The 23,703-nt window shown below is 46.7% G+C and overlaps 3 protein-coding genes across 3 annotated transcripts in view; all 3 read left to right on the forward strand.

Moving 5' to 3' along the window:
• Positions 1 to 7,659, forward strand: part of LOC106609431 (FYVE, RhoGEF and PH domain-containing protein 6) — a 35,768-nt gene extending 28,109 nt beyond the window's left edge. Inside the window, 5 exon segments of the mRNA XM_014208265.2 lie at positions 4,404 to 4,547; positions 4,686 to 4,788; positions 4,957 to 5,183; positions 5,301 to 5,449; positions 5,654 to 7,659. Coding sequence (XP_014063740.2) covers positions 4,404 to 4,547; positions 4,686 to 4,788; positions 4,957 to 5,183; positions 5,301 to 5,449; positions 5,654 to 5,690 — 660 coding nt within the window. The 3' untranslated portion in view covers positions 5,691 to 7,659.
• Positions 7,660 to 13,640: 5,981 nt separating this feature from the next.
• Positions 13,641 to 15,274, forward strand: LOC106609477 (NADH dehydrogenase [ubiquinone] 1 alpha subcomplex subunit 12). Its single transcript, XM_014208350.2, has 4 exons — positions 13,641 to 13,821; positions 14,316 to 14,398; positions 14,621 to 14,708; positions 14,977 to 15,274. The coding sequence occupies exons 1-4, from the start codon at positions 13,733 to 13,735 to the stop codon at positions 15,149 to 15,151; spliced, it is 435 nt and encodes a 144-aa protein (XP_014063825.1). The 5' UTR covers positions 13,641 to 13,732; the 3' UTR covers positions 15,152 to 15,274.
• Positions 15,275 to 20,430: 5,156 nt separating this feature from the next.
• LOC106609443 (transmembrane and coiled-coil domain protein 3) overlaps positions 20,431 to 23,703 on the forward strand; it is a 55,528-nt gene continuing 52,255 nt past the window's right edge. The window contains exon 1 of the mRNA XM_045722096.1: positions 20,431 to 20,767. Within this exon, the coding sequence (XP_045578052.1) occupies positions 20,723 to 20,767 (45 nt within the window). The 5' untranslated portion in view covers positions 20,431 to 20,722. The remainder of the gene's footprint in view (positions 20,768 to 23,703) is intronic.

Raw genomic sequence — 23,703 nt, forward strand, 5'->3', positions numbered from 1 at the left:
AGGAGGTGAGGCAGTGTGTATCAGGAGGAGGTGAGGCAGTGTGTGTATCAGGAGGAGGTGAGGCAGTGTGTGTATCAGGAGGAGGTGAGGCAGTGTGTGTATCAGGAGGAGGTGAGGCGGTGTGTGTGTCAGGAGGAGGTGAGGCAGTGTGTGTATCAGGAGGAGGTGAGGCAGTGTGTGTATCAGGAGGAGGTGAGGCAGTGTGTGTATCAGGAGGAGGTGAGGCAGTGTGTGTATCAGGAGGAGGTGAGGCAGTGTGTGTATCAGGAGGAGGTGAGGCAGTGTGTGTATCAGGAGGAGGTGAGGCAGTGTGTGTATCAGGAGGAGGTGAGGCAGTGTGTGTATCAGGAGGAGGTGAGGCAGTGTGTGTATCAGGAGGAGGTGAGGCAGTGTGTGTATCAGGAGGAGGTGAGGCAGTGTGTGTATCAGGAGGAGGTGAGGCAGTGTGTGTATCAGGAGGAGGTGAGGCAGTGTGTGTGTCAGGAGGAGGTGAGGCAGTGTGTGTATCAGGAGGAGGTGAGGCAGTGTGTGTATCAGGAGGAGGTGAGGCAGTGTGTGTATCAGGAGGAGGTGAGGCAGTGTGTGTTCAGGAGGAGGTGAGGCAGTGTGTGTATCAGGAGGAGGTGAGGCAGTGTGTGTATCAGGAGGAGGTGAGGCAGTGTGTGTATCAGGAGGAGGTGAGGCAGTGTGTGTATCAGGAGGAGGTGAGGCAGTGTGTGTGTCAGGAGGAGGTGAGGCAGTGTGTGTATCAGGAGGAGGTGAGGCAGTGTGTGTATCAGGAGGAGGTGAGGCAGTGTGTGTATCAGGAGGAGGTGAGGCAGTGTGTGTATCAGGAGGAGGTGAGGCAGTGTGTGTATCAGGAGGAGGTGAGGCAGTGTGTGTATCAGGAGGAGGTGAGGCAGTGTGTGTATCAGGAGGAGGTGAGGCAGTGTGTGTGTCAGGAGGAGGTGAGGCAGTGTGTGTATCAGGAGGAGGTGAGGCAGTGTGTGTATCAGGAGGAGGTGAGGCGTGTGTGTATCAGGAGGAGGTGAGGCAGTGTGTGTATCAGGAGGAGGTGAGGCAGTGTGTGTATCAGGAGGAGGTGAGGCAGTGTGTGTGTCGGAGGAGGGAGGCAGTGTGTGTATCAGGAGGAGGTGAGGCAGTGTGTGTATTAGGAGGAGGTGAGGCAGTGTGTGTATCAGGAGGAGGTGAGGCAGTGTGTGTGTCAGGAGGAGGTGAGGCAGTGTGTGTATCAGGAGGAGGTGAAGCAGTGTGTGTATCAGGAGGAGGTGAGGCAGTGTGTGTATCAGGAGGAGGTGAGGCAGTGTGTGTATCAGGAGGAGGTGAGGCAGTGTGTGTATCAGGAGGAGGTGAGGCAGTGTGTGTATCAGGAGGAGGTGAGGCAGTGTGTGTATCAGGAGGAGGTGAGGCAGTGTGTGTGTCAGGAGGAGGTGAGGCAGTGTGTGTATCAGGAGGAGGTGAGGCAGTGTGTGTCAGGAGGAGGTGAGGCAGTGTGTGTATCAGGAGGAGGTGAAGCGGTGTGTGTATCAGGAGGAGGTGAGGCAGTGTGTGTATCAGGAGGAGGTGAGGCAGTGTGTGTATCAGGAGGAGGTGAGGCAGTGTGTGTATCAGGAGGAGGTGAGGCAGTGTGTGTATCAGAAGGAGGTGAGGCAATGTGTGTGTCAGGAGGAGGTGAGGCAGTGTGTGTGTCAGGAGGAGGTGAGGCAGTGTGTGTGTCAGGAGGAGGTGAGGCAGTGTGTGTGTCAGGAGGAGGTGAGGCAGTGTGTGTGTCAGGAGGAGGTGAGGCAGTGTGTGTATCAAGAGGAGGTGAGGCAGTGTGTGTATCAGGAGGAGGTGAGGCAGTGTGTGTATCAGGAGGAGGTGAGGCAGTGTGTGTATCAGGAGGAGGTGAGGCAGTGTGTGTGTCAGGAGGAGGTGAGGCAGTGTGTGTGTCAGGAGGAGGTGAGGCAGTGTGTGTGTCAGGAGGAGGTGAGGCAGTGTGTGTATCAGGAGGAGGTGAGGCAGTGTGTGTATCAGGAGGAGGTGAGGCAGTGTGTGTGTCAGGAGGAGGTGAGGCAGTGTGTGTATCAGGAGGAGGTGAGGCAGTGTGTGTTTCAGGAGGAGGTGAGGCAGTGTGTGTATCAGGAGGAGGTGAGGCAGTGTGTGTATCAGGAGGAGGTGAGGCTGTGTGTATCAGGAGGAGGTGAGGCAGTGTGTGTGTCAGGAGGAGGGGAGGCAGTGTGTGTATCAGGAGGAGGTGAGGCAGTGTGTGTGTCAGGAGGAGGGGAGGCAGTGTGTGTATCAGGAGGAGGTGAGGCAGTGTGTGTATTAGGAGGAGGTGAGGCAGTGTGTGTATCAGGAGGAGGTGAGGCAGTGTGTGTGTCAGGAGGAGGTGAGGCAGTGTGTGTATCAGGAGGAGGTGAAGCAGTGTGTGTATCAGGAGGAGGTGAGGCAGTGTGTGTGTCAGGAGGAGGTGAGGCATTGTGTGTATCAGGAGGAGGTGAGGCAGCGTGTGTATCAGGAGGAGGTGAGGCAGTGTGTGTGTCAGGAGGAGGTGAAGCAGTGTGTGTATCAGGAGGAGGTGAGGCAGTGTGTGTGTCAGGAGGAGGTGAAGCAGTGTGTGTATCAGGAGGTGAGGCAGTGTGTGTATCAGGAGGAGGTGAGGCAGTGTGTGTATCAGGAGGAGGTGAAGCAGTGTGTGTATCAGGAGGTGAGGCAGTGTGTGTATCAGGAGGTGAGGCAGTGTGTGTATCAGGAGGAGGTGAGGCAGTGTGTGTATCAGGAGGAGGTGAAGCAGTGTGTGTATCAGGAGGAGGTGAGGCAGTGTGTGTGTCAGGAGGAGGTGAGGCAGTGTGTGTATCAGGAGGTGAGGCAGTGTGTGTATCAGGAGGAGGTGAGGCAGTGTGTGTATCAGGAGGAGGTGAAGCAGTGTGTGTATCAGGAGGTGAGGCAGTGTGTGTATCAGGAGGTGAGGCAGTGTGTGTATCAGGAGGAGGTGAGGCAGTGTGTGTATCAGGAGGTGAGGCAGTGTGTGTATCAGGAGGTGAGGCAGTGTGTGTGTCAGGAGGAGGTGAGGCAGTGTGTGTATCAGGAGGAGGTGAGGCAGTGTGTGTTTCAGGAGGAGGTGAGGCAGTGTGTGTATCAGGAGGAGGTGAGGCAGTGTGTGTATCAGGAGGAGGTGAGGCTGTGTGTATCAGGAGGAGGTGAGGCAGTGTGTGTGTCAGGAGGAGGGGAGGCAGTGTGTGTATCAGGAGGAGGTGAGGCAGTGTGTGTGTCAGGAGGAGGGGAGGCAGTGTGTGTATCAGGAGGAGGTGAGGCAGTGTGTGTATTAGGAGGAGGTGAGGCAGTGTGTGTATCAGGAGGAGGTGAGGCAGTGTGTGTGTCAGGAGGAGGTGAGGCAGTGTGTGTATCAGGAGGAGGTGAAGCAGCTTGTGTATCAGGAGGAGGTGAGGCAGTGTGTGTGTCAGGAGGAGGTGAGGCATTGTGTGTATCAGGAGGAGGTGAGGCAGCGTGTGTATCAGGAGGAGGTGAGGCAGTGTGTGTGTCAGGAGGAGGTGAAGCAGTGTGTGTATCAGGAGGAGGTGAGGCAGTGTGTGTGTCAGGAGGAGGTGAAGCAGTGTGTGTATCAGGAGGTGAGGCAGTGTGTGTATCAGGAGGAGGTGAGGCAGTGTGTGTATCAGGAGGAGGTGAGGCAGTGTGTGTGTCAGGAGGAGGTGAAGCAGTGTGTGTATCAGGAGGTGAGGCAGTGTGTGTATCAGGAGGTGAGGCAGTGTGTGTATCAGGAGGAGGTGAGGCAGTGTGTGTATCAGGAGGAGGTGAAGCAGTGTGTGTATCAGGAGGAGGTGAGGCAGTGTGTGTGTCAGGAGGAGGTGAGGCAGTGTGTGTATCAGGAGGTGAGGCAGTGTGTGTATCAGGAGGAGGTGAGGCAGTGTGTGTATCAGGAGGAGGTGAAGCAGTGTGTGTATCAGGAGGTGAGGCAGTGTGTGTATCAGGAGGTGAGGCAGTGTGTGTATCAGGAGGAGGTGAGGCAGTGTGTGTATCAGGAGGTGAGGCAGTGTGTGTATCAGGAGGAGGTGAGGCAGTGTGTGTATCAGGAGGAGGTGAGGCAGTGTGTGTCAGGAGGAGGTGAGGCAGTGTGTGTATCAGGAGGAGGTGAGGCAGTGTGTGTATCAGGAGGGTGAGGCAGTGTGTGTATCAGGAGGTGAGGCAGTGTGTGTATCAGGAGGAGGTGAGGCACTGTGTGTATCAGGAGGTGAGGCAGTGTGTTTGTGTGAGTGAGTGAGCATGCACCTGCTTATAGCATGTATAGTTCCAGCTCTTTCGACTGACTGAATATGGGTACACTCCGATCCCACTGTTACCATAGTCAGTATAAGTTTCCTACAATCCACATGTAATGGCTATAACCGTCTCTCTCTGTGTAGGCTGATGGTGTGTGTGACAGTGGGGCCCCGCTGGGTTCTAAGGCCCCTATCTGGATCCCAGACCTGAGGGCCACTATGTGTATGGTCTGTACCTGTGAGTTCACCGTCACCTGGAGACGCCACCACTGCCGAGCCTGCGGGAAGGTAAGGAAAGGACAAGGGCCCTAGTTTACAATGGTTCACTACTATACTCCGTAGTGTGTGTGTGTGCGTGCGTACGTGTGTGTGTGCGTGTGTGTGTGTGTGTGTAGTGGTTTTCTCACTCACTGTGTGTGTTTGCAGGTGGTGTGTCAGACGTGCTCGTCCAGTAAGTTCTATTTAGAGTACTTGAAGAACCAGCCAGCTCGTGTGTGTGACCACTGCTTCGTCAAGCTACAGGAGAACAGTATGTGTCTTTTACATGAATACGTATGAAACATTAAAGTCATTTAGCTATTTCAAATATTAAAGACGGAATGAATTGAAGTTAAGTAATGATTTAAACCCTGTGCTGTTTGTTATTGTGAATTCAGTATGTATGTCAGAGGGTAATTTGTGTTTGTGTGTTTCCTAGGTGACCGTGTTGCTTCTGGGGCGCTGTCTCCTACGGGCAGATCTGGGGGATTCTCTTTCTCCAGGAAACAGAAGAAGATCCCAGCTGCTCTCAAAGAGGTGTCTGCAAACACAGAGAACTCCTCCATGAGTGGCTACCTACAGAGGTCAAAGGGCAACAAGAAGCAATGGAAGAGGCTATGGTTCGTCATCAAGAACAAAGTCCTGTACACCTACGCCGCCAGCGAGGTAACACACCTACGCCACTCTAGTCACAAACACACATTTGTGCTTTGTGCCGGTATGTGTGTGTGTGTGTGTGTGTGTGGTGGTGTGTGACATGTGTACCTCTCTCCCTCTCTCCAGGACGTAGCTGCTCTAGAGAGCCAGCCTCTGCTAGGCTTCTTCCTGCGGGAGGAGAAGTGTGGTCCTTTCCAGAAGCTGCAGTTTAAACTGTACCACAAAAACACCCTGTTCTATATCTTCAAGGCTGACGACATCCCCACTGCACAGAGGTACTGGACATTCCCTTTGGTTTAGGGATCAATAGAGTATTAATCAACCAGGAGGGCACCACGCTGTAACAGAAAACCGGAGCGTGGGAGGGGGAAAGCATTCATATAGTTATTTTATCAATTTAACGTTTATTGATGAGTTTGTTTTTTTCGCCAGGTGCCAATGTAATAAAGTTCATGTTGTGTTTCTCAATTTTCTCTCAGGTGGATAGAGGCTTTCCAGGAAGCCATGATTCTTTAACACCTAAACCAGTCAGCTCATGTCCTTCCCCTGGAGCCAGTGGACGAACACCTTTTGATCCTTGACCTCTAGACACATGTCAGAGGTCAGCAGCTCAGGAAGCACTCCCCACACCCCGAGCCATGCCACCCCGAGCCCTGATGAACCGGTCCGGCTGCCTGCCAGGAGACCCCAGAGTCCCAGTGGTGTGAAGAACAGACATCATTGTCTTTCTAGTGAAAATATGGAAATATGGACTTTGTGTCAGCTCTACATTACGTTCATTGTATATGTTGGGATCCGTTGAAAGTTTGCCCTCGGTCAAACCACCATGCTTCCAGTGGAGTTCTGAGGTTATGGGCATGTTGAGCCTCACAGGCTGCATATCTATCTGCTCTGGATCTTAGATGGAACTGTTATGTGTCACAGCTGTGGGTCAAAGGTCATGTCCTAAAGCGTGTGTGTGTGGAAGTGTTAACAGAAATATTGATTGTGGACAGCCTGCTACCTTATACAGGGGTTCCCACGGTCCACGAAAAGCCTTGAAAGTCATTGAAACGGATTTAATTTAAATTGCTGTTGATTTACATTATCCTTGAAAAGTTCAAGGATTTTGCTATTTTGGGGGGGGGGATGTAACATATTGTAAGAAAAATTTAAACTCAAATATTGATGAATTCTGGAAATTGGAATGGTGATTAGAGTGGGAACCTTGCATGATGGGATGGATACCAGTTACAAAGAAGGGTGAGAAAGCAGTGCATTCTCTCTGAGTAGGGAAGCTTCTCTGGTGCACTGCAGGTGGTTGGATTCAACTGTGAAAAACAGGGTGCCACAGAGACACAGGAGATGAGCATTTTGCTCCTTAGAAATATAGCAAAATTACAGGGGTCGTTTTATATTGTTATTCTCTGTTAGGCTTAACTCTGTACATCTACCACATGTATACTGCAGTATACTGGATAAAACTGGAAATGGCGTAAGTGTCAATATTTTACTACACAACCTATAGAACAAATGCATTTTTAAAGAGTATTTGTTAGACTCAGAAGCGGTGCTTGGGCAATATGTAGAATTGGGAGAGTAAAATGTACTTTTTTTGGTAAAAGTCGAGAGCTAATATTTATATAGAACTGTACATTTCTCACTGTCCATAATTATGTGATTTTAGAAATATGATTTATTTGATAACAGATACTCTCTTTGTCACTTTTGTAATAAGAAGTAGCTACCTTTATTATTGTATGCCATGATGGTTGTAAAATCACGTGCTGCAACAATGCCTCACTAGTTTGTTTTAAACTGGCACAACAGACTTGTTGGATTCATTAGGATGAATCTTTTAATCCAGGCCTCATTTGTATAATTTTTTTATTGAATAATTTAAAGTGGACAGATTACAAAATAATGTTTGTCTTTTGAGCTAGACATGTAATGGAGAATGAAATGTATCCCTTAGGAAACGCTCACTAGCAATAAAGCAACATCCAGACAGTGCCTTAAATATGCTCAATTATCTTGTGATAATATAGATACAGAAAACATTGTTTCATTGATTATTCATTTGAATTAGGATATTCTATTATCACAGTGACTACTTTGGCCGGCCCATCTGACATTTAACAGTGTAAATATCCATTATGTATTTAAATTGAAAAGCGTTTAGAGTTTACATTAAGTACTTCAAATGTACTAATCAGGTTGCACTACTACACCATTGTGGCAGGTGGCCTTATGGGAAATGAAGTTTATAACACAGAGAAGCATTAGGGATAACTCAAAACAGATAATATTTTATAGTAACTAAATGTCCCTCCATTCTTAAACACAATCACTAGAGAGCCATAGTGTCTCGTCTGTAAATAATATTTCTGCAGAACTGTCAGCCACCACATTTTAATAAAACCTCTGAAAGTGACTTTGCATCTTGACCTAATTTCATGCTTTGAGACATCAAGGGATGAGGGAGTTAATACATCTTTCAGCCTCAGATTACTGTCACTGAGTTATTTTATTGCATAGTGCTGATTGATGTGTGGGTTCAGGCATATCTTTGTGGGTGTGGATTTTTGCATGTGTGCATGTGTGTGTGTTTGAGGCGCGAGTGTGTGTGTGTTTAAGTTTGACACTGATAAAGATGTCTTCCTCGGCTGTCTTAATTCTGCTTTGAGCTCAGTGATCAAAGCACTGTGTTGAGGGAGATAAGAGTATTTCAAAATATGAGTCATATTTACCCCCAACTCCAACATTCACTCTCTGTGGGTTTACTCAGCTCTTTTCTTCCTCTGAATAAGATAATTCTGCATATTTGATTTATTTCACCTTTATTTAACCAGGTAGGCAAGTTGAGAACAAGTTCTCATTTGCAACTGTGACCTGGCCAAGATAAAGCAAAGCAGTTCGACACATACAACAACACAGAGTTACACATGGAATAAACAAACATACAATCAATACAGTAGAAAAATCTATATACAGCATGTGCAAATGAGGTAGGATAAGAGAGGTAAGGCAATAAATAGGCCATGGTGGCGAAGGAATTACAATATAGCAATTAAACACTGGAATGGTAGGATGTGCAAAAGATGAATGTGCAAGTAGAGATACTGGGGTGCAAGGGAGCAAGATAAATAAATACAGCATGGGGATGAGGTAGATTGGATGGGCTATTTACAGATGAGCTATGTACAGGTGCAGTGATCTGTGAGCTGCTCTGACAGCTGGTGCTTAAAGCTAGAGAGGGAGATATGAGTCTGCAGCTTCAGAGATTTTTGCAGTTCGTTCCAGTCATTGGCAGCAGAGAACTGGAAGGAGAGGCGGCCTAAGGAAGAATTGTCTTTGGGGGTGACCAGTGAGAAATACCTGCTGGAGCGCGTGCTACGGGTGGGTGCTGCTATGGTGACCAGTGAGCTGAGATAAGGCGGGGCTTTACCTAGGAGAAACTTGTAGATGACCTGGAGCCAGTGGGTTTGGCGACGAGTATGAAGCGAGGGCCAGCCAACGAAAGCATACAGGTCGCAGTGGTGGGTAGTATATGGGGCTTTGGTGATGGATGGCACTGTGATAGACTGCATCCAATTTGCTGAGTAGAGTATTGGAGGCTATTTTGTAAATGACATCGCCGAAGTCGAGGATCGGTAGGATGGCCAGTTTTACGAGGGTATGTTTGGCAGCATGAGTGAAGGATGCTTTGTTGCGAAATAGGAAGCCAATTCTAGATTTAATTTTGGATTGGACATGTTTAATGTAAGTCTGGAAAGAGAGTTTACAGTCTATCCAGACACCTAGGTATTTGTAGTTGTCCACATATTCTAAGTCAGAACCGTCCAGAGTAGTGATGCTGGACGGGCAGGCAGGTGCGGGCAGCGATCGGTTGAAGAGCATGCATTTAGTTTTACTTGCATTTAAGAGTGGTTGGAGGCCACGGAAGGAGAGTTGTATGGCATTGAAGCTCATCTGGAGGTTAGTTAACACAGTGTCCAAAGAAGGGCCAGAGGTATACAGAATGGTGTCGTCTGCGTAGAGGTGGATCAGAGAATCACCAGCAGCAAGAGCGACATCATTGATGTATACAGAGAAGAGAGTCGGCCCGAGAATTGAACCCTGTGGCACTCCCATAGAGACTGCCAGATGTCCGGACAACAGGCCCTCCGATTTGACATACTGAACTCAATCGGAGAAGTAGTTGGTGAACCAGGCGAGGCAATCATTTGAGAAACCAAGGCTGTTGAGTCTGCCAATAAGAATGTTGTGATTGATAGAGTCGAAAGCCTTGGCCAGGTCGATGAATACGGCTGTACAGTAATGTCTCTTATCGATGGCGGTTATGATATCGTTTAGGACCTTGAGCGTGGCTGAGGTGCACCCATGACCAGCTCTGAAACCAGATTGCATAGCGGAGAAGGTACGGTGAGATTCGAAATGGTTGGTAATCTGTTTGTTAACTTGGCTTTCAAAGACCTTAGAAAGGCAGAGTAGAATAGATATAGGTCTGTAGCAGTTTGGGTCTAGAGTGTCTCCCCCTTTGAAGAGGGGGATGACCGCGACAGCTTTCCAATCTATGGGAATCTCAGACGATACGAAAGAGAGGTTGAACAGGCTAGTAATAGGGGTTGCAACAATTTCAGCAAATAATTTTAGAAAGAGAGGGTCCAGATTGTCTAGCCCGGCTGATTTGTAGGGGTCCAGATTTTGCAGCTCTTTCAGAACATCAGCTAACTGGATTTGGGTGAAGGAGAAGTGGGGGAGGTTTGGGTGAGTTGCTGTGGGGAGCACAGGGCTGTTGACCGGGGTAGGGGTAGCCAGGTGGAAAGCATGGCCAGCCGTAGAAAAATGCTTATTGAAATTCTCAATTATTGTGGATTTATCGGTGGTAACAGTGTTTCCTAGCCTCAGTGCAGTGGGCAGTTGGGAGGAGGTGCTATTATTCTCCATGGTCTTCATGGTATTCATACCCCTTGGCAGGAGGTGCTATTATTCTCCATGGTCTTCATGGTATTCATACCCCTTGGCAGGAGGTGCTATTATGCTCCATGGACTTCATGGTATTCATACCCCTTGGCAGGAGGTGCTATTATGCTCCATGGACTCCATGGTATTCATACCCCTTGGCAGGAGGTGCTATTATGCTCCATGGTCTTCATGGTATTCATACCCCTTGGCAGGAGGTGCTATTATGCTCCATGGACTCCATGGTATTCATACCCCTTGACTTATTCCACATTTTGTTGTGTTACAGCCTGAATTCAAAACTTATGAAATAGATTTTGTTTCTCTCATTCATTTACACACAATACCCATAACGATAAAGTGAAAACGTTTATAGGAATGTTGGCAAACGTATTTAAAATGAAATACAGAAATATTGCATTTACATGTGTATTCACACCCCCGAGTCAATACATTTTAGAATCACCTTTGGCAGTGATTACAGCTGTAAGTCTTTCTGGGTAAGTCTCTAAGAGCTTTGCACACGTAGATTGTACAATATTTGCACATTATTCTTTTTAAAATTCTTCAAGCTCTGTCAAGTTGCTTGTTGATCATTGCTAGACAGCCATTTTCAAGTCTTGCCATAGATTTTCAAGCCGGTTTAAGTCAAAACTGTAACTAGGCCACTCAGGAACATTCAATGTCGTATTGGTAAGCAACTTGTCTTTTAGGTTATTGTCCTGCTGAAAGGTGAATTTGTCTCCCAGTTTCTGTTGGAAAACAGACTGAACCATGTTTTCCTCTAGGATTTTGCCTGTGCTTAGCTCTATTCTATTTCTTTGCCGATGACATGTATACCCATAACATGCTGTAGCCACCGTCATGCTTGAAAATATGAAGAGTGGTACTCAATTATGTGTTGTGTTGGATTTGCCCCAAACATAACGCTTTGTATTCAGGACATAAAGTTAATTTCTTTGCCAGATTTTTTGCAGTTTTACTTTAGTGACTTATTGCAAACAGGACGCCTGTATCTTTGTAGTGACTGGGTGTATTGATACACCATCCAAAGTGTAATTCATAACTACACCATGTTCAATGGGTATTCAATGTCTGCTTTTTTATTTTATTTATACCCATCTACCAATAGGTGCCTTTCTTTGTGAGGCATTGGAAAACCTCCCTGGACTTTGTGGTTAAATCTGTGTTTGAAATTCACTGCTCGATTGAGGGACAGTGTGGGTTACAGAGATGAGGTAGTCATTAAAAAAATCATGTTAAACACTATTATTGCACACAGATTGAGTCCATGCAACTTATTATGTGACTTGTTAAGCACAATTTTACTCCTGAACTTAGGCTTGCCATAACAAAGGGGTTGAATACTTATTGACGCAGACATTTCAATTTGTACACATTTCTAAAAACATAATTCCACTTTGATATTGTGGTGTATTGCGTGTAGGCCAGTGACACAACATCTGTAACACAACAAAATGTGGAAAAAGTCAAGGGGTGTGAATAATTTCTGAAGACACTGTATGAAAGTATTTTTTAATTGTATTACTATTATCCATATTTTGGTAGCATTTTATTATAACTAATCAGTAGTCATTACATTTAGCTTCTAAAGATACTTGAAACAGGACAGTTAGCTTCTTGAATTTTTCTATAATAGTCATCACATTTTGCTCCCATGTAAGAGACACTTGAGACAAGACTGTTAGCATGGTTACATTATTATATATACTGCTCAAAAAAATAAAGAGAACACTTAAACAACACATCCTAGATCTGAATGAAAGAAATAATCTTATTAAATACTTTTTTCTTTACATAGTTGAATGTGCTGACAACAAAATCACACCAAAATAATCAATGGAAATCCAATTTATCAACCCATGGAGGTCTGGATTTGGAGTCACACTCAAAATTAAAGTGGAAAACCACACTACAGGCTGATCCAACTTTGATGTAATGTCCTTAAAACAAGTCAAAATGAGGCTCAGTAGTGTGTGTGGCCTCCACGTGCCTGTATGACCTCCCTACAATGCCTGGGCATGCTCCTGATGAGGTGGCGGATGGTCTCCTGAGGGATCTCCTCCCAGACCTGGACTAAAGCATCCACCAACTCCTGGACAGTCTGTGGTGCAACGTGGCGTTGGTGGATGGAGCGAGACATGATGTCCCAGATGTGCTCAATTGGATTCAGGTCTGGGGAACGGGTGGGCCAGTCCATAGCATCAATGCCTTCCTCTTGCAGGAACTGCTGACACACTCCAGCCACATGAGGTCTAGCATTGTCTTGCATTAGGAGGAACCCAGGGCCAACCACACCAGCATATGGTCTCACAAGGGGTCTGAGGATCTCATCTCGGTACCTAATGGCAGTCAGGCTTCCTCTGGCGAGCACATGGAGGGCTGTGCGGCCCCCCAAAGAAATGCCACCCCACACCATGACTGACCCACCGCCAAACCGGTCATGCTGGAGGATGTTGCAGGCAGCAGAACGTTCTCCACGGCGTCTCCAGACTCTGTCATGTCTATCACGTGCTCAGTGTGAACCTGCTTTCATCTGTGAAGAGCACAGGGCGCCAGTGGCGAATTTGCCAATCTTGGTGTTCTCTGGCAAATGCCAAACGTCCTGCACGGTGTTGGGCTGTAAGCACAACCCACACCTGTGGACGTCGGGCCCTCATACCACCCTCATGGAGTCTGTTTCTGACCGTTTGAGCAGACACATGCACATTTGTGGCCTGCTGGAGGTCATTTTGCAGGGCTCTGGCAGTGCTTCTCCTGCGCCTCCTTGCACAAAGGCGGAGGTAGCGGTCCTGATGCTGGGTTGTTGCTCTCCTATGGCCTCCTCCACGTCTCCTGATGTACTGGCCTGTCTCCTGTCTCCATGCTCTGGACACTACGCTGACAGACACAGCAAACCTTCTTGCCACAGCTTGCATTGATGTGCCATCCTGGATGAGCTGCACTACCTGAGCCACTTGTGTGGGTTGTAGACTCCGTCTCATGCTACCACTAGAGTTAAAGCACCGCCAGCATTCAAAAGTGACCAAAACATCAGCCAGGAAGCATAGGAACTGAGAAGTGGTCTGTGGTCCCCACCTGCAGAACCACTCCTTTATTGGGGGTGTCTTGCTAATTCCTATAATTTCCACCTGTTGTCTATTCTATTTGCACAACAGCATGTGAAATCTATTGTCAATCAGTGTTGCTTCCTAAGTGGACAGTTTGATTTCACAGAAGTGTGATTGACTTGGAGTTACATTGTGTTGTTTAAGTGTTCCCTTTATTTTTTTGAGCAGTATATATATATATATATATATATATTATTTATTTTTTATTTTTTTTACAATAGGCTTCCCGGCTTGTCATCAAATTGTTTCTAATATTGAGACACTTCAAAATGCACAGTTAGGTGGTTGCATTTTCTTACTACGGTTTACTTTACTCTGTCATCACAGAACAGAAGAGAAGAGAAACAGTGCGTGAAACTGCTTGAAATGCTGTTCATAGACTACTGTTAGACGAGAAACAATGGGCGGAACTATTGTGGACCGGGAAGCGTTTCAGCCCGAAAGTACCACAGTGTCCGTTACCCAAATCAGTCCCGTCTAAAAATGGCGGAGTATATACATGTCGTTCGAAGGGCTTTGGGACAGTTAGGAGGTCACGGTGGTGTAAAAGGCTTATTTGTTCAGTTATTCAGGTCAGTATAAGAGCGATATAATGTGCTTTGTAATCTATAGAGGTGGTTGTCGTTACTTTCAATGCATTTACTCGAGATAAATAAGTGTGTCCCCGGTCGGCAGGCAACCTGCTAGCACTAACGACCTACCTAGTTAACTACTGTAGCTGGCTAAATTGGTAAATAAACGGTTTATGTTAAAAAACTGTTTTAAGGCTACTTGATTGTGTGATCTCTGACCTGTATCTGGTCTTCCCTGTGGCTCAGTTGGTAGAGCATGGTGTTTGCAACGCCAGGGTTGTGGGTTTGATTCCCACTGGGGGCCAGTACAAAAAAAACATGTATGAAATGTATGTATTCACTACTGTAAGTCGCTCTGGATAAGAGCGTCTGCTAAATGACTAAAATGGAAATGTAATGTAAAATGTCTGACAAATTAGACATATTGCTAGTGGATGGGCTAATGGACTAGCCAGCTAGTTATCTAGCTTGTGGTGACTGTGTTTTTGTTACAGGGCAAATGATGTGAAAACGGGAGCGCTGATTGGCGTGGACAAGTATGGAAACAAGTACTTTGAGGACACACGCTACTTTTTTGGTAAGGTTGAACAGAACTAAACCTCAGCTCACATGACCAGTAATGGCCTTAGGCTATGTACTGCAGTGACAATCAAATCTCTGAATGTAGTTCGCAAATGTTATATTTTACAAATGGAGTTGATTGGTCAGCCTGTGGGGGAAATCAAGTAATAGAAAAGTGTGGTAGAGAGGGCTGTTCAAAGACCTGTAGTGTACTCCGAGTAACACCTCTCCTTGTCAGGTCGTCACCGCTGGGTTATCTACACGACAGAGATGAATGGAAAGAACACCATGTGGGAGGTGGATGGCAGCATGGTGCCCGCTGAATGGTAAATACATCTTACTTGGTTTGACACAGGTAGAGTTGCCTCTATCGCAGTGACTGGGCCATTGCCATGTTGGAGATCCTGGCCTTTATAGTAAAATTGCTGGCCTAAAGTTCTGAATATGGAATTGTAACAGATCTGGGTGGAACTCATTGAGTTGATGTACTGGTGCCTTAATTGTGTTTTTACTGTCTACGAACCTTCGATTGATGAACTAGCCTATTGATGAAATGAGTACCTGATTCTAACTCTCAATCTTAAATCTCCTCAGGCATCGCTGGCTGCACTGTATGACAGACAACCCCCCCACCACACACCCCCCTACACCCAAGAAGTTCCTGGCGGAGGTCCACCAGTTCAACGTGAGCGGTTCGGCCCAGGCGTACGTGCCCTACTCCACCACCCGCAAGAAGATCCACGAGTGGGTGCCCCCAAAGGCTCAGTGACCCTGCTGTGACCCGACCTGACCTTCAACTACTGACCCGTTACCTTCTGTAAATTACTGTGATTTCCTTTCTGTGCATTCACCAGCACATCTTTGCTTCTAAATAAAATCAAATCTATATGGACACTGGTGATGACTCAGTCCTTATGTGTGAAACTGTGGGTTGTCATGTGACTAGTTGGCTGACTGATGACCAGCTTTCCACGAGTCTGACATAAAAATGTTAGCAACATGAGTTTGTTTGAGAGCTTTTTTAAGACTGACTGAAACTGGCCCATTGTTGAGGTGCAGATTATGAGGTAATATTTTTCTGAGTTTCTCTGAGGGTGTTAGATGGTCTGATTTGTGTGTGTGTGTTGCAGACAGCAGGATATTGCAGAGCTGAGAAATGGCTGCAGTATTTCACATGGTGGTACTAGGAGCATGTCTGTGCTGACTGGCTATCAGATGACTATCACATCAGGGTGATATTGTGGGCAGGGTGTTGTCACATTCACACAGGCAGACAGACACTCACACTCCCAGCTCCAGTCCCTCTGTCCTCTTGGGGACTGCTGTGCTATGAGAGGTGAGTTAACTCTTCTCGGCTTGTGGCCCATTCTGGACTATTGACTGAAGGTGTAAGTTATATCAAAGCCATTTGCAATATATAAGAGCAGTGTTAATCAATCCAGTACCAATCTGTCAGTTAGCAGACAATTCTCTACTGTAAATGTGAAGACCATAGTTTGACTATCCTTGGTGGTGCAGAAAATAAATACTGTATTAGTCCCTGGTGAATCTTTTCATATGGTGTTTAAGTAGATATTTTTCTACACTGGAAAAATGGCAGTTTATCTACTTGTAGGTGTCAAAATAGCTTTTCTACTGTAGTCTGTACCTTAGGACATATTTTCAGAAGCAGCTTGGTTACTCAGGGTTTATCGGTATGCTAATGCTGCCTTTGCTTCCAGCGGTCTGGGCTGTTAGATGAGAAGGATTACGCTGTCAACGCTATTCGGCCGTGGGGTCAGTGAGGAGGCAGAGGATGAGGTCAGTCTCTCTATCCCTTGATATGGCTGTTTGAATCATTTTTAAATGCCCCCTCACTGAAGTGACATGGCTTGATAGGTGAAACCCTCATAAATTGCCTCCATCCCAATTGTGTTAGTGGTCAGTGGTTACTTCAATGAAGAGAGGAAGGAAGGATGCATGTTTAAGGTCCAATGCAGCCTTTTTTTATCTCAATGTAACATAATTTCTGGGTAACACTTAAGTACCATACTGTGATTGTTTTCAATTAAAATGTTCAAAAAGAAACAAAAAAAAGCTGATTTTCTTAGATTTAAAAAAGTATACTTTTTCTGTGGGGGGGCCCACCCACCATCCCCCCTCTTCAGAGGACAAAAATAAACTTTGTTTTTACAGCTTTTTATTTTGTTGTATTTCTACACACATTTGACATATTATAGAAGATGAGCTTTTAAACCCACCCCTCAGCTACTCTCAGTCCATCCCAGCTATCTCCCTAACCCCACCACTCAGCTACTCCCCAGTCCATCCCACCTATCTCCCTAACCCCACCACTCAGCTACTCTCAGTCCATCCCACCTATCTCCCTAACCCCACCCCTCAGCTACTCTCAGTCCATCCCACCTATCTCCGTGACCCCACCACTCAGCTACTCTCAGTCCATCCCACCTATCTCCGTGACCCCACCACTCAGCTACTCTCCAGTCCATCCCACCTATCTCCGTGACCCCACCACTCAGCTACTCTCAGTCCATCCCACCTATCTCCGTGACCCCACCACTCAGCTACTCTCAGTCCATCCCACCTATCTCCCTAACCCCACCACTCAGCTACTCTCAGTCCATCCCACCTATCTCCGTGACCCCACCCCTCAGCTACTCTCAGTCCATCCCACCTATCTCCGTGACCCCACCACTCAGCTACTCTCAGTCCATCCCACCTATCTCCCTAACCCCACCACTCAGCTACTCTCCAGTCCATCCCACCTATCTCCCTAACCCCACCACTCAGCTACTCTCAGTCCATCCCACCTATCTCCCTAACCCCACCACTCAGCTACTCTCAGTCCATCCCACCTATCTCCATAAACCGCCTTCTTACGATTTCCATGTGCCGTATGTTTTTTTGTGATGTTTCACTTAAATTCTGAACCACGTTTAATCGCTTAGTATTGTAAGATAAATATTTTTACTTAAAGTATTATTATATTGTTGATTGATTGATGATGGTTTTTTAAATCTCCCATCTGTGTTCATTTGAGATAAATGTTGTGATTTTTCAGCCATTCCTGAACCTGTGACCAGAAACATGAAAAATTGCTTCTTAGCGAAGATCAATTTCTCCAACAAGAATTTTGCTAGGACTCTCTAGGAGTGGTCTGAGTTGGGAGGGGAACAATTTAAACTAGCTGTTATTGGCAGAGAGGTTTGGAACTATAGTTCTTATTGGTCTATTAACTAATTTACGAACTGGACATGTCACCAGGCAGGCCAAAACTGCATCTCACCAAAGCCAGCTGAAATTTCAGCTCTTACACTAAAATCACAATTTCACAGTATTATTCCAACCTCATGGTGTGGAAATATATATAAAACATTTTTGACTGCACTGGGTCTTTAAAGAGTTATTGGAAAGGGGCCACACCATCTTCTCCTTTCTGCTTTCTGTCAATGTCAGGAAGACCTGTAATGACTGATCCATCCACCTGGGGTCACTGTGTCCCCTGATATAGTCGGCATTCCACTCACACCTCAGCTATATCATAATTAAATCAAACGAAATTCATGAGTACTTGGCTTTTGATCATGTAAATGGCTGTTGTTGAGGAGCTCTTTGTTGATGTGAAATAACATTGCCACAAGCCAGCGGTTCCAGGTGTTGCAATATATCCAGCTACCCCTGACTAGAATGCGACCGGCTTTCATTTGGAAGCCAGTCACATAGGCACCAGGACGGGGACTGGGGGACAATCCCATAAAGATCCTGAGTAATCTTTTGGCGCCTTGCGGCGGAGCTTTATCGCCTTGACTGAAAGGTGTTCGAATTAACTGGAGTGTTTAAATGTGTTTCCAACTTCACTGTCTCTCAGTGGGCTGAAGCTCCTGGTGCTTAAGGTCTAAGGGATTAGTATAGAGGGCTCAGGGTTTATCGGAACCTGCTGTAAAGTAACACAAGTTTGCCATGTTTGTGTGTAGGATATCAGAGCTGTGTCACTGGTGTTTCAGCTAGTGTCTCTGAGTCATTTGTGTAAATGGAGTAAAATGGCGTCTGATTTAAGTGAGAGGACTTGTACTGCCATGGCGATACTTCCTTGTGGCTAATTATAAGTTCAGTGAACACTCAACACATGTTCAGAAGAAAAACAACCTCATCTCTCTCAAACCCTTATGCGTCATTCTGCATACCCCTTATATCACTCTCTTCCCCCTCCAAAGCACCCTCTCTTTCTCTCTCTCTCTCTAAAATCACTCTCTTATCCCTCTCTCCCCCTCTCTCTTCCCCTCTCTCTTCCCCCTCCAAAGCACCCCCCCCCCTTCTCTCTCTCTCTCTCTCTCTCTCTCTCCATTTGTGTGTGTGTGTGTGTGTGTGTGTGTGTGTGTGTGTGTGTGTGTGTGTGTGTGTGTGTGTGTGTGTGTGTGTGTGTGTGTGTGTGTGTGTGTGTGTGTGTGTGTGTGTGTGTGTGTGTGTGTGTGTGTGTGTATAATGAGGTGGCAGCTGTGTTGGTGGTGATGCCAGCTGAGCACCAGAGGGAATATGAGGGCTCATTTTAGAGCAGGTGCATCCCTCTGCCCCCTGGTACCCTCTCCCCTCTGCCCTCTGGTACCCTCATCCCTCTCCCCTCCCCTCACCTCACCACCTGTCTGTCTGTCCCCATTCTATCCCTTCTGAGCAAACTCCCTCTTTTCTTTTCCCTCCCTCTGTTTCTGCGACATTTCCTTATCACCCTTATACTCTCCTTCCTCCCTCACTCCTCATTTTGTCTCTTCTGTTCTTCCTTCTGTCCATATCGTATTCATGCCTGTATTCCTCTGGAGATGATATATGATGAGTCTGTAGTATTTCCTGGACAGGAAGACAAGCCTCTGGAGATGATATATGATGAGTCTGTAGTATTTCCTGGACAGGAAGACAAGCCTCTGGAGATGATATATGATGAGTCTGTAGTATTTCCAAGAGTCTGAATATATATGATGAGTCTGTAGTATTTCCTGGACAGGAAGACAAGCCTCTGGAGATGATATATGATGAGTCTGTAGTATTTCCTGGACAGGAAGACAAGCCTCTGGAGATGATATATGATGAGTCTGTAGTATTTCCTGGACAGGAAGACAAGCCTCCCGACTCTGTAGATGTTTAATGGGTCAGAGGGGGCGGGGCGTCAAATATTTTATTTGTAGGGTTTCCAGGTCTTTAGACGTCCTCTTGAGCACAGTGCTGTAAAAATACCTCTGGCCCTGTTCTGTTCACCTCCCCTGTGTGTCACAGCTCTAAATGGGCTCTGAGAGAGACAGAGAGAGAAAGAGAGTGAAAAAGACCCACTGAATGGTTCTCAGAAACAAATGGGCTTAGCCTTAGTGAATGATAGTTGGGGGTATATTTGAATATGTGTGGGAGTGGGAGCAGAGCCCAGTTGCGTTGAGACACACACACGCACGCACGCACACACACACACACACAGAGGCCCGGGCCGGCTGTTATCTAGGGGTGTGAAGATGAACAGCTCTGTCTGAATGTATTCACCACTGAGACAGAGCAGGGGGAGGGGGGAGAGATTACTTCACTAACTTTACCAACTCTATCCCAACAGCAGTATATGGAGGTCCTGTATTTCCTCCCTCCCTCTCCTAACCTGTAGAACATCCCTACTACCTCTCAGGCTGTTGTTCTGGTTGCTGGCTCCTGATTGGCCTCAGAGGTAATAAATGAATGCCGTGGTGAAGCGTGCCCGGGCGGGCCAAGGAGGGAGGGTGAATCAGAGACCTCAGGTGGGGGGTGGGGGCTGGTTACTGCCTTATAAGGGCGACTCTCCCAACCTCTCAGGAAGTCAGGAACAGGGCAGAACCATGCAGAACAGAACAGTACAGAAAAGACTGCTGAACACACCTCAGGACAGGACAGAACAAGACAGCTGACTGACAGCAGATCAGTAGCGCCTGGTGCGGAAGGGAACGGGGTCAGTGTGTGTGTGTGTGTGTGTGTGCGTGTGTGTGTGTGTGTGTGTGTGTGTGTGTGTGTGTGTGTGTGTGTGTGTGTGTGTGTGTGTGTGTGTGTTTGTGTGTGTGTGTGTGTTTGTGTGTGTGTAGGAGTGTACCTTTGGACTTTTAGGGTGTTGGTTAGGGAGGTCCGAGCCGGGCCTTGTGACGGCACATCTTTATCACCACTGACAGGAAGGAAGGGCTTTCACCAGAGCCAGAGGGAAACCACACACACACTCTTCCCACAGCGGCTGTTCCTCTAAAAGGCTGCCAGCTCTTTGATGATCACTGAGCGTCTTCTGACGCTCGTAGGAATGAACTTTGACTTCACACACTCTGGCCCTTAACCCTAAGGAAGAGGAGAGATGAAGAAGCACTTCACGACCATCCCACTCATCCATGTCACAGAGGTAGAGTGTGTGTGTGTGACTGAGACTGCATGTCTCAAGGTACTACAGTCTCCAAGCTATTTCCAGTCTAAATGTAGTCAGAACTGTAGTCACATGCTGTCAGCTGTGTGTTTATATGACAACAGTTCATAGGCAGACTTTGACAAGCACCACGTGAGGAGCTGTGTGTGTGTGTGTGTGTGGGGGGAGGACATTTGGGTGAATGTAAACACCAGGTAAACGGACGGTAGTGTTACAGAAAAAGAGCAAAGCAGGGAGAGGTTTAGTCAGACGTGTTGTGTCCTGCCCCTGTGTGTGTGGTGTGTGTGTGTGTGTGTGTGTGTGTGTGTGCACACATATAGTTGTACTATGCTGTTTGTCTAATGCCAGAGGGAAGTCTTTAAAACCAGTCAGTCATAGATCATTGATCTGCTTTTAGTTATCCAGAACCCATCATTAATCTCTCTCTCTGCCCTGCCTGTTTTTTTTTTCTCTCCCTCCCTCGCTCTGTCTCTCTCTCTCTCTGTCAGTCTCTCTCTCTCTCTCTCTCTCTCTGTCTATCTCTCTCTCTAACTCTCTCGCTCTCTCTCTAATCACCCCTTCCCTACCTTTAATACCTCTCTCTTTCTCTCTCTCCTTCTCAGTGGAATTCAGTACATATAGTTATTTATACCTGATGGGGCTCTGTGCCCTACTGTACAGTCGTGGCCAAAAGTTTTGAGAATGACACAAATATTAATTTTCACAAAGTCTGCTGCCTCAGTTTGTGTGATGGCAATTTGCATATACTCCAGAATGTTATGAAGAATGATCAGATGAATTGCAATTAATTGCAAAGTCCCTCTTTGCCATGCAAATGAACTGAATCCCCCAAAAACATTTCCACTGCATTTCAGCCCTGCCACAAAATGACCAGCTGACATCATGTCAGTGATTCTTTCGTTAACACAGGTGTGAGTGTTGAAGAGGACAAGGCTGGAGATCACTCTGTCATGCTGTTTGAGTTCGAATAACAGACTGGAAGCTTCAAAAGGAGGGTGGTGCTTGGGATCATTGTTCTTCCTCTGTTAAACATGGTTACCTGCAAGGAAACACGTGCCGTCATCATTGCTTTGCACAAAAAGGGCTTCACAGGCAAGGATATTGCTGCCAGAAAGATTGCACCTAAATCAACCATTTATCGGATCATCAAGAACTTCAAGGAGAGCGGTTCAATTGTTGTGAAGAAGGCTTCAGGGTGCCCAAGAAAGTCCAGCAAGCGCAGGGCACCACCAGTACAGAGCTTGCTCAGGAATGGCAGCAGGCAGGTGAGGCGAAGACTTTTGGAGGATGGCCTGGTGTCAAGAAGGGCAGCAAAGAAGCCACTTCTCTCCAGGAAAAACATCAGGGACAGACTGATATTCTGCAAAAGATACAGGGATTGGACTGCTGAGGACTGGGGTAAAGCCATTTTCTCTGATGAATCCCCTTTCCGATTGTTTGGGGCATCCGTAAAAAAGCTTGTCCGGAGAAGACAAGGTGAGCGCTACCATCAGTCCTGTGTCATGCCAACAGTAAAGCATCCTGAGACCATTCATGTGTGGGGTTGCTTCTCAGCCAATGGAGGGGGCTCACTTACAATTTTGCCTAAGAACACAGCCATGAATAAAGAATGGTACCAACACATCCTCCGAGAGCAACTTCTCCCACCCATCGAGGAACAGTTTGGTGACGAAGAATGCCTTTTCCAGCATGATGGAGCACCTTGCCATAAGGTAAAAGTGATAACTAAGTGGCTCGGGGAACAAAACATTGATATTTTGGGTCCATGGCCAGGAAACTCCCCAGACCTTAATCCCATTGAGAACTTGTGGTCAATCCTCAGGAGGCAGGTGGACAAACAAAAACCCACAAATTATGACAAACTCCAAGCATTGATTATGCAAGAATGGGCTGCCATCAGTCAGGATGTGGCACAGAAGTTAATTGACAGCATGCCAGGGTTGATTGCAGAGGTCTTGAAAAAGAAGGGTCAACACTGCAAATATTGACTCTTTGCATAAACGTCACGTAATTGACAGTAAAAGCCTTTGACACTTATGAAATGCTTGTAATTGTCAAGGTTGGCTCAAGGAAGCAGGAGAGGCAGAGTCAAGTCCAGGAGACAGAAAATCCGTGAATACACTTTTAATGAGCATCCACAATGTACGAACACGGTAGGGCACGGCGCATAAAAACAAATACTCCCAAAACCCCAGCTCAAACACTAAGCAGGGACGCAGCCCACAATAACCTCTGCGGCAAAAAAAAACACAGGCAGAGGGAAACACTCGTTCCTCAAACGACATAAGTCCTGACACAGAACAATCACGCACAAAACACAAACCTACCTAGCTAGGCTAAATACCCCCCCCCCCCACTAACAACTAATACAAAACAGGTGCGTGCCTAACCTAGACCTAACCAACAGAAAGTGAAACAGAGGATCGGTGGCAGCTAGTAGGCCGGCGACGAGGAGGGGTGCCACCTTCCGTCGTTGTCGTGACAGTAATTATACTTTAGTATTCCATAGTAACATCTGCCAAAAATATCTAAAGACACTGAAGCAGCAAACTATGTGGAAATGAATATTTGTGTCGTTCTCAAAACTTTTGGCCACGACTGTAGCTGGCGCAAGCCTGTGTTTGTGTCTCTCTTATTCTTATCTTATCTCTCCATCACCATGGATGTTCCATTACAATGATGTTGACTATATGTCTCTGTGTTAGAATGACATCATATTCCTGGCTCCAGTGTGTGAGTGCTGAGCAGTGCCTCCTGGTAGTTGTAGTTGTTGTGATTTTGCTGAGTTGTGTGTGGGTAATGACCCTCTTCCAGTCAGTCTTGCCACAGACCACTAATGTGTAAAAAGAGACACAGAGGGGGAGAAAAAAGAGATGTATGGTGGAGAGGTAGGCTTAAGGTTTGTCAGTAGTTCT

This window comes from Salmo salar, chromosome ssa07, assembly GCF_905237065.1.
Source record: "Salmo salar chromosome ssa07, Ssal_v3.1, whole genome shotgun sequence".
NCBI classification, from domain to species: domain Eukaryota; kingdom Metazoa; phylum Chordata; class Actinopteri; order Salmoniformes; family Salmonidae; genus Salmo; species Salmo salar.